Source organism: Eucyclogobius newberryi, unplaced genomic scaffold (assembly GCF_026437365.1).
Source record: "Eucyclogobius newberryi isolate DKJ021-1_F unplaced genomic scaffold, fEucNew1.0.hap1 SCAF_5, whole genome shotgun sequence".
Lineage (NCBI taxonomy): Eukaryota > Metazoa > Chordata > Actinopteri > Gobiiformes > Gobiidae > Eucyclogobius > Eucyclogobius newberryi.
In genome coordinates this window covers 23,106,877-23,120,443 of record NW_027316167.1, presented here as the reverse complement: position 1 = coordinate 23,120,443, position 13,567 = coordinate 23,106,877, and the positions used below count along the sequence as shown (strand labels likewise).

Below are 13,567 nucleotides of genomic sequence, written 5' to 3'. Positions count from 1 at the left end.
GCCCTATACTACACTATACGATGGCAATTGTGCTAGATTTAGATCTGAAACATATGGATCGTCTCAAAGGTGAAAACAGAAAGGAATGTTGTGTCGGCGTTCTCTTTGTCTGTTTATCTGTTTATTCAAATCAACATTTTCTGTGAAAAGTTATTTTGGTAAATGTTGGACCATACAAAGATAATTTTATAAAGCTGAATTTAATCCATTTGAGGACATCCTGGTGGAATATATTTTCAAGGGTGTTTTCATTAAAAAACAATTGTTTATTTCTGCTTTGACTGAGTAATTAAACCTCTTCCCGCAACGATTATTCAATTGCTTGATTAGTTGACAACTTTTTCTTAAAAAGAAAATAAATAAATAAAAATCGATTAGTTACGATTAATTGATTCACTTGATGGAGTTCATTCAGATCCTGGACCTAGAGTTTGAGAACAGCCGAGGCGGACTGTACCACATTTGGGCACAAGGGGGCAGTAATGTGTCTATAACGTGTAATGACTTCCACATTTTACCTCGTCGAAGAAAAGGAGGAATTGTGGGATTGAAATGGCGGCCTCCTCAGCTGCTGTAAACAATCGCGTTGCTCTTACGAAGTCTTTTTCAGATTGTTTCTAATTGTCTATATTTGAAATCGCTCTGATATTTAATTGTGCTGTCACGTGTTGATCAATGATTGGACTGATGTGAAGAGCTTCTTTGTGAACACAACGTGACGATTTCTTCTGTTGTTGGACGCACAGTCACCGGTGCGTATCAGCTCAAACAACAATTATGTTTAGTATATTTCTGCGTTTTTCACACATTTATTATGATGTCTTAATGTTGTGCTCTGCACTGCTTGTATGGATCTACCACAGGAAACAAGAATAAATCTCTATATGTTAATAAATGCGTGACTAAAATGAGACAAAAGCTTGGCCAGATTTAACTGGCTTCACCCTTATTTTCACTATTTTGAGGACTTTTCACCATTCAAAAGATAGGATATTTATGATAAAGATGAAAGTCCCTTTTGTTACAGGATATCATGTTAGGGAAACGTCATAAAGCTAAATGGAAACCACCTCAAAGATGAATATAATAATCATTACTTCTAAACCATATAAACTCTACCAAATCATTCAAATATTTGATTTAGCTGTTAAATATCCCTTATTAGCTCTTAAACAATTTCATTTCCCTTCCTTTTTCTGTTTATTCATGAATTTTATTTGGACCATATGTATTCAGAAAGAAAAAACAACAAAGAAAACATGACAAAATATACATTCTCGTCATCAGTTTACCTTTTACTCCCCCTTATGTATGTAACATTATGTACATATACTTCACACGATTTGTCTTGTAAAATTGATAATTTGAATTGAGATTTGATGTGTGCATTTATTTATGTTTACATAGTATAATGATTTGCTTTTTGACCCCTGCGTGCCATCATTGTCACCTGATCTGTGTTTGTTCATCCACAGAACATGGACGAAGACTTGTCCATGCACAGACTCGCTGGGACAGACCCGTCCTCTGAGGTCGGTGGACTGATCGTAAAGAAGAAAAGTGCTGCTGCAGAGGCTCATGTTTTTCGGGCCCCAACGCCACGGACGTCTCTGTTGGGCTTGGACCTGTTGGCGGCTCAGAAAAGGAAAGAACGAGACCTAAAGGAAAAGGCCGATGGCTTGGATGAAGAGCGAGACTTGAAGAAATCCAAATTGTCATCGTACAAAGACTGGGATGATGCGAAAAGTGATTCTGGCTCTGATGAGGATGAAGATGAGACAAGTAAAGACACCAAGAAAGAAAGGTAAACAAGTATTGTACAGTAATAGTGTTGTGAAAAGTTAAAGACTATTAATTTTCTAAAACCTGATTGTGTCATCTCGCTAATGTTAAACCATTGGATATTTTAAGATGTACTTAATTTTAGCCTTCATACAATAGTATTATCTGGTTGTTCCATGGCTCTTTTGTGTACTTTTTAATGTTTTTTGCAAATGCATCTCTCTGGATGTTTGGCACATCCTGCCAGTAACATGGTTTTATGGGCTGGATGGGAATGTTTTTGACATTTGATCCTGAGCTCTATTCATAACCTCAAATGTATTTCGGCGTATCTTATCTTTGTGTTTTAATTTCCTTAATACCAGAAAGTATCGCGTTACCGGCTCTGAAACGCCGTCTAACCCTGGTGGAGTCAGTGAGGAGTTCCGCCGCCGTCACGAGCAACGGGAGAAAGACCGACGGGAACATGGAGTTTATGCCTCATCGAAAGAGGACAAGAAACGGGACAAAGACAGGGAGCGAAGTAGGGACAAACACAGGGACAGACGCAATGAACGAGGTGTGTAAACATGTTGTGAAACCTGAATGAATGAATGAATATATAGGTTTTTTTATTGTTTTGATATTAACCTTGTCATATGTGAGAGTTTCTTCATTCATGTCTTCTCTCTTGTTATTTTCAGATGACAGAGAAAGCAGCCGTGGACGTTCCGAGCGTGGAGACCGCAGTGAAAGAAGTGAACGCTCACAGAGAGACGGCTGGTCAGAGCGAATCAGCCGCGGCAGCAGGAGAGAAGAGCCAATGACCCCACCGTCCCACTCGAAAGGTAAGCACGATATTTTCTTCTGCGCATTATTTTTCGTTTTAAATCCCTCATACAGAAGCGAGCGCTTACAAAACGGTAACTCTTTGAAAACAGACACACCTTCCCGTTCTAACTGGGAGGAAGATGACAGCGGTTATGCCAGCACTCGACATTCCCAATGGGAGTCTCCTTCTCCTGCTCCTTCACGAGAGTCGGACCGCTCGGACAGAAGCCATAGATCCGGCAGAGAGAGCGAGAGGCGGAACAGGTAAACATTCTGCGATCAGTAGCTTAGTTATGTTGACATTTTGTTTTTTATGGGTTTGTTTAGACTCTGCTGAGAGAAATGATAAAAAGAGACACTTGAATTAGAGGGTTATTTCTTTGATTAATGTGAAAGGTTAGGCAATATACCCTGAAAAAAAAAATCTGTTTTGTTTAAAAGTCAAAGGTCAGTCAAAGGTCGTTACCCTGATGACACACCACTCCCAACCCCTTCGTACAAGTACAACGAGTGGGCCAATGACAGAAAGCATTTTGGTTCAACTCCCCGTTTATCACAAGGAAAAGGTACAATGTTACGATACGGTACGATTTATTTTTATTGCCTTCTATAGGAGGCTTACTATATTGCTGCAATGTTTGTAGGTAAGAAAGGAGACGGTGAAAGCGGACTCGGATTCGATAATGAAGATGAGCAAGAACAGTGGGAGGAGGATCAGAAGGTGAGGGTTCCCATTCCTCAAGCGGAAATGGTTGTGTTTTATTTGCCATCGTTTGACCTCTTGCTATTATATTTTCGCAGCAAGCGGACAGAGATTGGTACATGATGGACGAGGGATATGACGAGTTCCACAACCCTTTCACTTCCACATCGGATGATTATGTAAAGAAAAGAGAACAAATCCTTCAGAAACAGACCCAGAAAAGGATATCTGCACAAAAACGACAGATCAATGAGGTAATCTAAAGATGTTTGCCTCATTCAAATGTGGTGTTTGTCATTGGTGGAATCGTTTATGAATGAGGTTGTACTTATTTCAGGATAATGAGCGATGGGAGACCAACCGTATGCTGACCAGTGGTGTTGTTCAAAGGCTGGAAGTGGATGAAGATTTTGAGGAGGATAATGCAGCAAAGGTTCACTTACAAGTGCACAACTTGGTTCCTCCCTTCTTAGACGGAAGAATAGTCTTCACCAAACAGGTAAGGACGAGTTTAAGTGTCATGAACAAGTTGATGTGTTTGATACGTTGTTTTTTTTAAATGTTTTTACACTTTTCTTCTGTAGCCAGAGCCAGTTATCCCTGTTAGAGACCCCACTTCAGACATGGCCATCATCTCTCGCAAAGGCAGTCAACTTGTTCGCAAACACAGGGAGCAAAAGGAGCGCAAAAAGGTAATTAAAAATCACACATTTTCCATTGACTTTGCCCATTTGCTACAGCTGAACATATTTACCATTTGTTGTTAATCCAGTATAAATTACGGTAAATGTTAAAAGGTGTTGTGGGTTCACACTTGATCGTTGCAGGGCTGTCACTTTTGTGCCTCCTGATTATGTTAACATTCAGTCATTAAAAGTCCAACACGCCAAATTGACAAATGTGTTGCTAGGTTCTTTGATCTAAAAATGCAGGGCAAAACTATGTTGCTTAATTTCAATAATTGTGTTTTAGGCACAGCATAAACACTGGGAGTTGGCTGGAACTAAGTTGGGAGACATCATGGGGATCAAGAAGACTGAAGAAGAAGAGTCTGGAGCCAAGGTCATAGGTGAAGATGGAAAAGTCGATTACAGGTAACTTAAACAAACACAGATGTTATTTGTTAAATAAATGACCGTGCGTCCGACTGACATTTGACACTTGTGTCCGTAGAGCTGAGCAGAAATTTGCTGAACACATGAAAGAAAAGAGTCAGGCGTCCAGTGAGTTTGCTATAAAGAAGACTATTCTAGAGCAGAGACAATACCTCCCCATTTTTGCAGTGAGACAACAACTACTTAACATCATAAGGTATGAACCAGAAGGCTGAAAATAAATAAAAACATGTATAATGCATTAACTTGTTGATGTTGGTGACTTTGCAGGGATAATAGCATAGTCATTGTTGTTGGAGAGACGGGAAGTGGCAAAACCACTCAGTTAACTCAATACTTACATGAAGATGGTTACACGAGTTATGGCATGGTGGGATGCACACAGCCCAGGAGAGTGGCAGCCATGAGTGTGGCTAAACGAGTCAGTGAGGAAATTGGCACTAACCTGGGGGATGAGGTGAGTCCAATTTGTTGGTATTTACAAGCAACATTTTTATATATTTATCTGCATTTCATGAAACCAAAGTGCAACACTGCCATCTAGTGACTAAACTGTGACAGCAATTTTATTGGTCAGAAACCTGTTCCTGATAGGGCAGCAGCTATTATTGTTTTAGTCATCGAGTGATCCATCCATTATTTTCTTTGATTAAGCAAGTAATTGGTTAATTATTTTGTACATTGTGTAAATAATTTTATTTTTATTTTTCAATAACGTTACCGTTCTAACAAATAAGGAGTTTCTGCTTAAATTAACACATTTCAGTCTTGATTTCATGAAACATTTCACTTCACCAGTCCAAACGGTCCAAAGTGCGGCCAGTGATCCTGGTGTTTTGAGCTGTAACTCTGCTGTCATTTTGCAGCATTAGCTCCGCGTGCCGTTCACTTTAGCCTCTGTGTCGTTGCCCTGTAATTGTAGACTTTCACACAACAAAACTAAGTTTCCCAGTCACACTTGTGAGTTCAAAACACGCCGCTCTCTCTGTTGCGCTTTAGTTACTGCAGGTCACTGCGGTACAAGCTTCGTGTTAAATGAAAGTGCCACTGATTCATACGGTTTTAATTTAACATGTAAATTAAATTAATCATCGAGGCAATCAAATTGTATTTGAAGCTTTTTTGTAAACAAACTACTCAATTTATTCAATTCATCATTTCAGCCCTTGTTCCTGACATGGCTAGTTTTTTCCTCCTCAGGTGGGCTATGCGATTCGGTTTGAGGACTGCACATCCGAGCAGACGGTGATAAAGTACATGACTGATGGTATTCTGCTCAGAGAGTCACTGAGAGAGTCTGACCTGGATCACTACAGTGCAGTGATCATGGACGAGGCTCATGAGCGCTCCCTGAATACTGATGTGCTGTTTGGGCTTCTCAGAGAGGTCAGTGCTCCTCTACAGCAGTGCTTCTCAACCGGGGGGTTGTAAAATGATTCCAGAGGGTCCCCAGATGATATGGGAACAATTATACAATAGTCTTAAACAAGGCTTGACATGCAGTGGTAAATGAAGATTATTTGTTAGCCAACCAAAGTGATTTAGGTCTATACTCTCGAACTAAAGTCAAACATTAGACATGAGGCTGCATTATCTCTTTGGCGGTCGCGAGTGAAAAAGGTTGAGAACCACTTGTCTACAGTACAACACCCAAAAGCAAAACATTATCTTCCACCAATAAAGATAATTCTGATCCTTTGACTTTGCAGGTTGTGTCACGACGCACTGACTTGAAACTTATTGTTACCTCTGCTACTATGGACTCGGATAAATTTGCCGCCTTTTTTGGTAATGTCCCAATATTTCACATTCCCGGAAGAACGTTTCCAGTAGACATCTTGTTCAGCAAGGTGAGACATTCAGTCTCTCTGATTATAATGGTTCTTTTTGTATATACATTTGTTGGTGAATAACACTGTATGTTCTCATTGGTTCCATGTTTTGTACGTTGCAGACTCCACAAGAGGACTATGTGGAGGCTGCAGTGAAACAAGCACTGCAGATCCACTTGAGTGGTTTAATAGGAGACATTCTTATTTTTATGCCTGGACAGGAAGATATTGAGGTTTGTGATATACATAATATAGTTGTCAAGAAGACCTTTGGTCATATTTGTTTAAATGTTTCCCATTCTTTCTCCAGGTGACATCAGATCAGATTGTGGAGAGGTTGGGGGACTTGGACAATGCTCCTGCTCTGGCTGTACTCCCAATATACTCGCAGCTACCCTCTGACCTCCAGGCCAAAATCTTTCAGAAGGTTAGCGTGTGCTTGTTATAACGGCATTATTATGACCTAAATATTCACACATTTTTTTCCCTTTGTTTTATGATGTAACTAACAGCAGTTTTAATTTTAGGCCCCGGATGGCGTCAGAAAATGCATAGTGGCTACAAACATTGCAGAGACTTCCCTAACCGTGGATGGTATTATGTTTGTGATTGACGCAGGCTACTGTAAACTAAAGGTACGAAGTGCATCACAAAGTACCATACAACACCAGCAACAATGACAAACCGATCTCTGTCACCGTATGTGGCCTAAACGTGTCTGTTCACAGGTGTTTAATCCTCGAATCGGTATGGACGCTCTTCAAGTGTATCCTATCAGCCAGGCTAATGCTAACCAGCGCGCGGGGCGAGCGGGTCGTACTGGTCCAGGGCAGTGTTACAGGTGAGCTCATTATTCTGTGGGATTAGAAATGAATGCAGAACTAACATTCCTGTGTGACTCCATGTGCAGACTCTACACTCAGAGTGCTTACAAGAACGAGATGTTGACCATCACCATCCCAGAGATTCAGAGGACAAATCTTGCGAATGTTGTGCTCCTGTTGAAGTCTCTTGGAGTGCAGGATCTGCTCCTCTTCCACTTCATGGACCCACCGCCTGAAGACAACATGCTGAACTCTATGTACCAGCTCTGGATCCTTGGCGCTCTCGACAACACAGGTGAGAATCAGATAAATGAACAGATGTCTCACATTGTATGGTACATGAACACCTGAAGGACTTGTTTCATTAAGCTATAGTGCAGTGAGAACTAAGATGCTGAAAAGGGCCCCAGTGAAGAATGATGTGAGGTTCAGTGACTGATGCAGTGTTTGATTGGACTGGTTCTGTCTCATCCTCTGAGATTGCTTGGGATTTAGGGATTTGGGATTCGGAGGGACTCTGTGGAATCCCGATATGGTGTGTTAACAACAGATTATCTCTGATTAAGCCCTACCTGCCCTACACTGACTCTGCTGTCTCTGCCTTTCCCTCTTGTAAGCTTCTTAGATGGTGTCGTCTAATCATTTAAATCGGAGCTGAAAGTTTTTATCTGGGGTGTTTTCCTCTCGGGTATTTAAAGTGTCAGCAGTGCTATTTGTGATAAATAAATACGACTCACACCATCAGTCTTTTATGAGTAGAAGTTGAACACCTCCTTCCTGTCCTCTTCACATCTCAGTCCATCATGTGGTATATACAGTAACCTGCTGTTGTCCTTTCAGGGGGCTTGACACCCACTGGGCGACTGATGGTGGAGTTTCCTCTGGACCCAGCTCTGTCCAAGATGCTCATTGTGTCATGTGACATGGGCTGCAGCGCGGACATCCTCATCATCGTGTCCATGCTCTCTGTACCTGCTATATTTTACCGACCAAAAGTAAGACTCTTTTACATTTTACTTGAAAATATTAGTATGAAAATGTCAAACAGAAAATATAACTACTAATATAACCGATTCCACCTCAGTTCTGTTTTTATTTTTACATAACATTCTAAATTGAACATATAAAATGATTCCTATTATACATATTATAATTTTTCTGTTGTTTTCCACAGGGTCGCGAGGAGGAGAGTGATCAAGTGAGGGAAAAGTTTGCCGTGCCAGAGAGCGACCATCTGACCTACCTCAACGTGTACACGCAGTGGAAGAACAATAATTACTCCAGCATCTGGTGCAACGATCACTTTATTCACACCAAGGCCATGCGCAAGGTCGGTACAACGCCGATTTCTGATTGGAACAGTTATTAAATCCAATACTTAATCTTATTTTACAATCCTCCCCATTGTTTTTGTTCAGGTGCGAGAGGTGCGCTCACAGTTAAAGGACATCATGGTGCAACAGAGGATGAATTTGGCTTCTTCTGGATCCGACTGGGATGTAATCAGGAAGTGTATTTGTGCCGCTTACTTCCACCAGGCTGCCAAGCTCAAGGTACTGACTGAAATTACACTGGATTTCACGTATAGCATTACAACACTCTAAAATGTTCAGGTGAAAAGATGCTACTCCTCTTTATATTTTGCTTGTAGGGCATTGGTGAATATGTCAACGTGAGGACAGGCATGCCGTGTCACCTTCATCCCACCAGCTCTCTCTTTGGTATGGGCTACACGCCTGACTACATCATTTACCACGAGCTTGTCATGACGACCAAGGTACCAACTTATTCAACACAACGCATTTACGATCATATCATTTGTGCTGTGTTTAAGTGTAACGTGTGTGCGGTTCCCTTGTTGCAGGAATACATGCAGTGCGTAACGGCGGTAGATGGAGAGTGGCTTGCAGAACTTGGCCCGATGTTTTACAGCATCAAGCACGCAGGCAAAAGTAGACAGGTAAGACGGTTGAATTTGATTAATGTACCAATTAATATACATCATTAGAGAATATTTAAAGGTGCTGTACCTGATGACTGGCAAAATGAGATGATGGTTCCATTTTACGCTAAGCAGGACGCTGCTGTAAAAATAATTTATAAACGTATCATGGCAAGTAATTACTGCTGAGAAGGCATTAGGTAAATGAGCGACACGTGGACTGCAGCAAAGAGCCAAGTTCTGATGTTCACGTTTTTAAATCAAGTACAGCGCCTTTTAATCTACATCAAGTCCTTGGAGCACAAGTAGGGCTGCACATAATATCGCAATCAAATCAAAATCGCTATTGGTGACGCCGCAATTTTCAAATCACAAAAGCCACAATTGAATAGATAATAGAATATTCTGAGTGAAAGAACAAAATATCCAGAATATTCATGTAGTTTAGACCTCTATAAAGTTCATACTCCAGTCTTAGTAATACTCCTGGAGTTGTTGACAAAGTGTATCATGAACAGAATGCTGCTCTTTAATAAACATTTATCCTAATACTTGCTGAAAGATTGCAATTACAGTAGATATTTTCCTTTCACCTCTAAGCTAGTTTGCTCTAAACGTGAACTTAAATCACTAGTAAGGGAATTTGTGAACGTCAATTTTACATATAACATTTACACATTACATTTCCCGCTCAATTTTCGACACTACACTATTTTAACTAAACATACTGAACGTTTAATAAAGATACGATGTCCTCAGAACCATGACCTTTACCCACTTGACACTTTCGAGATGAGATGCCCGACATAAACCCAGTCCCAGAGGCTCACTGGTGTTTCATGGAGAGAATACTGCCTTATTTCAGTGAACCAAAACGATATACCGTGGTCTAATATAATGACGCAGTTTATTATAAATATTTCCAATGGTTTAATATTTGCGCTTATCGTTTAGGAAAACCGTCGGCGAGCCAAAGAGGAGATCACCAACATGGAGGAGGAAATGGCCATGGCACAAGAGCAGATGCAAGCCCGTCGAGAGGAGCAGGAGAGGAAGAGCAACCCGGGCAGCAGCATCAGGCAAGTTTACTCTGCACCACAGAGCAACCGCACACAGGCCTCGTTCAACCACGCCTTCCCCATGGCCCTCACTTTCCAGAGGCGAGATGGAAACCTTTAATTCACCCGCTCACTGCCAATCCATATCATCAGCCCTCCCTCCTGCTCCGGCTCCACTGCACCTCTCTCACTCTTCATGATGAGCTTTTCTCACCTTTAGTCCCCGCAGACGTGACAAAAGAAATAATATTGACTCTTGGCTGACCCCTATTACTGCAGCAATTTAAATTGTGCCATAGCAGAGCTGAGAAAGGCGGGGAACCTTCATTTTCAAATTAGGCCAAAAAATTAATTTCACACCCATCGGAAGGCTTTGCAGACAGAAGTATGGTTATAAAGATATATTTCTGAAAAAAAAGGGGGACTTTAAGTGTAATTAGCCAGTGGATTTATCTGTCTGAATTGATGTAATCGTTTTAGTGACAGTCACTGGAAGTTGCTACACAGACGCCAAGATATACAAAAGGAATACATTTAATTTAAATAGCAGTTATGCAGGGTATGATTGTCAACATCACCGGCTTCAGCTTCTGGTTGTTTCAATGATGTTTCCTTCATGTTTGTTGTAAGAAAGTACAAAGACTGGGCATTTCACTGAGTTTTAGTCAGTTCTAATCATCCGTGACCTGCTTCTACAGCCAATCGTCTGTCAGTGAATTGTTTGGAGCAGAACTCACACTTTGGAGGAAGCAACTTGACTAGTTATGCTCAAGTATTAAAAGTGTTGTTTATGTTCAGGAAATGAATACTGAAAACCTTTTGTATTTGTTTGTAATGACACATAATATAATTCAAAATTGTTATAAATCAGTAGGATAAATGATGGCCAAGCCTTAGTGAGTACATATGTTCCAACACCTGCACATGGATAAAAGGAGAGACATTTAAAGTTTGAATCCCAGCAGGGGTTAATTCAGAATGGGCATCTGACACGGAATCTATACTTTTATAGTGTAGAGTTCAGAATGTGAAATCACTAAAGCCACAAATCTCACATTTTGTTTAGCCTGGTATAAATTATATATTTTTTTGGTGTTGACAATATTGTTGGTCTGCTTGTTTCATTAAGCGCGGCTGAACTGTACTTTCACCTGCAGAGCTCAGTCAACAGGGACGCAGTGACAGAGGGGGGTTATGGCCTGATGGTTGTAATTGCTGCTGTGGTGCACGTGTGACAGAGAAATAAGAAGTGTGGCCAGTGTCAGTGTGTCACAAAGTTGTAATTAAAGATGATAGATTGTGCTGTCAGAAGAGTCGAGCTCCCATCACAAAACTCTCTCAAGACACTAGTCTGGGAAAGCTCTGCTGCTTTGAGTCCAGGGCTCACCAACTAATATGAAACACAAGACTTGGCAATTGATTTGTAAAGCACTTTATAATCATTTATTTATTTGTTTCTGTTTTTAGAGGAGTCAAGATCTGCACACCTGGAAGAAAAGATGAAGCTCCCATGACACCAAAAAGAACACCGGCCCGTTTTGGTCTGTAGATGTCCTCAGACTAAAGACTGAATGGAAAAATAATAACGATACGCAAAGATTTTCTTCTGCTTGCTATAATGTTGTTTTGTTTGGATGAATCATGTTGTTTTGTTTGGATGAATCAGTTGCTATTTCATTTCCAACCACTAGAGTGTGAACTTGTATAAGCCACAACATTAAAACGCCTGGACCAATCCAGTCTTGTTAAAATACCTTCCTTGTAATTTTTATTCACAAAAAGCACCTGATAAGAGTAGAATAGTGTTAGTTTATCTGTAATAAACTGGTTTATCTTTTCAAAAGATTTGTAACATCAGTCTCAATGTTATTATGCATTAGGCTCTATTAGCATCTATTAGACAACTGCTTATTTTTTCTTAAAAGTAAAGTATGCTAAAACGGTTGCTCCTTAGCGACACTTTGCTGACAAGAGAATATTTTTGGACTGTAGATTCTCTTTATTTGCCAGTTCACTTTGTAAACTATGGTCTATATGCACACATTTAGATTTGTCCAATGTTTCTCAGGACAGATTAAACTGCAGAAAACACAAATAATTAAATCATATTTTATTAATTAAATTATCAATGTTACAATATCTTTTTACTAAAACTACGATGTTCTTACTTCTTTGTAAATACCAAATAGAACAATAAAGCATAATGAACAAACTCATTGATTCTCCTCCATATGCATAATGCAAAAATGGTAGTTTGTGTTGTTACTTTGATGTTGGTGCAAGTTGAAATAAAATAAAGAAATAATGGGCACTCCAGCTTGAGTCAGTGCCTCCTTCAGTCAGACACTGGCAGCCACAGATGTCACACATCGACATGAGCGATCCCAGGGCTTTGAAAGCCTTCAGCTGTAAAGACGTTGATACGCTTTAGATGAGGAGCCAAGCAATATGTGGGCGGATCTTGTCTCTGGCTTTATTGAAGTTGTATGTAAATCCTCAGGTCACAAGACTGTTGAACAAAAGCCTGGATGGTCTTCCACTGGCTTCATCATGGTTACGCTGACATTTCTTGAAGTCTCTGCACAAGCCTTTCTGAGTAGCTCGTATCAATTTGGAGGAAGAGGAGCTGTGCTGGCTGTGATATCGTTCAAATGCACCGAGACGATGGTTTTGTCTTTGGAAGTCTACTTTTTTGTTGGTCAGACTCTTCGCTTCTCCGCTTCTCTCTAAAGCTCATGCAAATAGAAATGATTCTGACCGTTCCCTTGACACCCTCATTCTCCCAGTTGCCTTGATTGAGTATGGCAGGCAGAGGAGGAACGCATATAATGGACTCGGGCAATTTTAATGAGACAAATCTCAGCTATGGGCTGACATTTTGAAATAGTCCTTGTGAATGACAGTGTCAGCAGTCACCTTTACCAAAGCTTTCGAGGGAAGGTCCCTTTAATGACAGAGGGAATTAAAATGGCCTCCGAAGGTGCTGGTGGTTGGAGCGAAGGGATTAGGGTACAAAGCCACGCCTTTAAATGAGCCCCTGTGCCACACCCCAAATAAAGACCATCAGTATTGCCTCAAATGACTACATGTTATAGCCGGCTAGGGATTTCATTTAGGGACTCAGTTGAATGTTAGTCGTTGACCATTACAAGTATTGTGGAGATTAGCTGTCCCTCACAGTAAGTGCCCCCACACTGCTCTCGTTCTTGCCCTTTTGTTGAGCGTCTGGTGGCAGGAGGAGGACAAGCTCGGCTGTCATTACAAACTTAATAAGAGCACAAGTGAGATTGATGAGAAAAACAGAGGCATCAACTGCTCTTTTAATTAACTCCTGTCCCATAATGGTACTGGGACAGAGGCAAAGAAAGACATTTACTTTCTCTTTCCACCCTTCTATGTTTTGTTGCCTCTCTCACCCCCGATAATGAACAGCCTTCTGGGACCCAATTACATCCAAGGCTGCATTAGGAGCGTAGCAGGCCCAATGGAAACTTCAGCTGA

General features: G+C 40.8%; 1 protein-coding gene across 2 annotated transcripts; it reads left to right on the top strand.

The window, feature by feature from the left end:
- Window positions 1-523: 523 nt before the first annotated feature.
- dhx38 (DEAH (Asp-Glu-Ala-His) box polypeptide 38) lies at window positions 524-12,382 on the top strand. 2 transcript variants are annotated; one of them, XM_072465845.1, is made up of 27 exons: window positions 524-752; window positions 1,476-1,804; window positions 2,148-2,341; window positions 2,466-2,609; window positions 2,703-2,856; window positions 3,040-3,158; window positions 3,237-3,313; window positions 3,394-3,549; window positions 3,633-3,794; window positions 3,880-3,987; window positions 4,268-4,389; window positions 4,469-4,606; window positions 4,681-4,867; window positions 5,611-5,796; window positions 6,120-6,260; window positions 6,365-6,475; window positions 6,553-6,669; window positions 6,770-6,877; window positions 6,971-7,083; window positions 7,153-7,361; window positions 7,907-8,061; window positions 8,241-8,396; window positions 8,485-8,619; window positions 8,718-8,843; window positions 8,931-9,026; window positions 9,963-10,087; window positions 11,534-12,382. In XM_072465845.1, exons 2-27 carry the CDS (start codon window positions 1,479-1,481, stop codon window positions 11,613-11,615), a joined length of 3,747 nt encoding a protein of 1,248 aa, XP_072321946.1. In that variant the 5' UTR covers window positions 524-752; window positions 1,476-1,478; the 3' UTR covers window positions 11,616-12,382. The 2 variants fall into 2 exon arrangements, with proteins under 2 accessions (XP_072321946.1, XP_072321945.1); XM_072465844.1 differs by lacking the exon at window positions 11,534-12,382 and having other exon boundaries at window positions 9,963-10,310.
- Window positions 12,383-13,567: the final 1,185 nt, after the last annotated feature.

Excerpts from the sequence above, each read along its gene's own strand:
- dhx38 (XM_072465844.1), top strand. The coding sequence starts at position 1,479 with ATGGACGAAGACTTGTCCATGCACAGACTCGCTGGGACAGACCCGTCC. Across the intron at positions 2,342-2,465 it reads GGACAGACGCAATGAACGAG|ATGACAGAGAAAGCAGCCGT; the intron begins GTGTGTAAACAT and ends TGTTATTTTCAG. Across the intron at positions 8,062-8,240 it reads CTATATTTTACCGACCAAAA|GGTCGCGAGGAGGAGAGTGA; the intron begins GTAAGACTCTTT and ends TGTTTTCCACAG.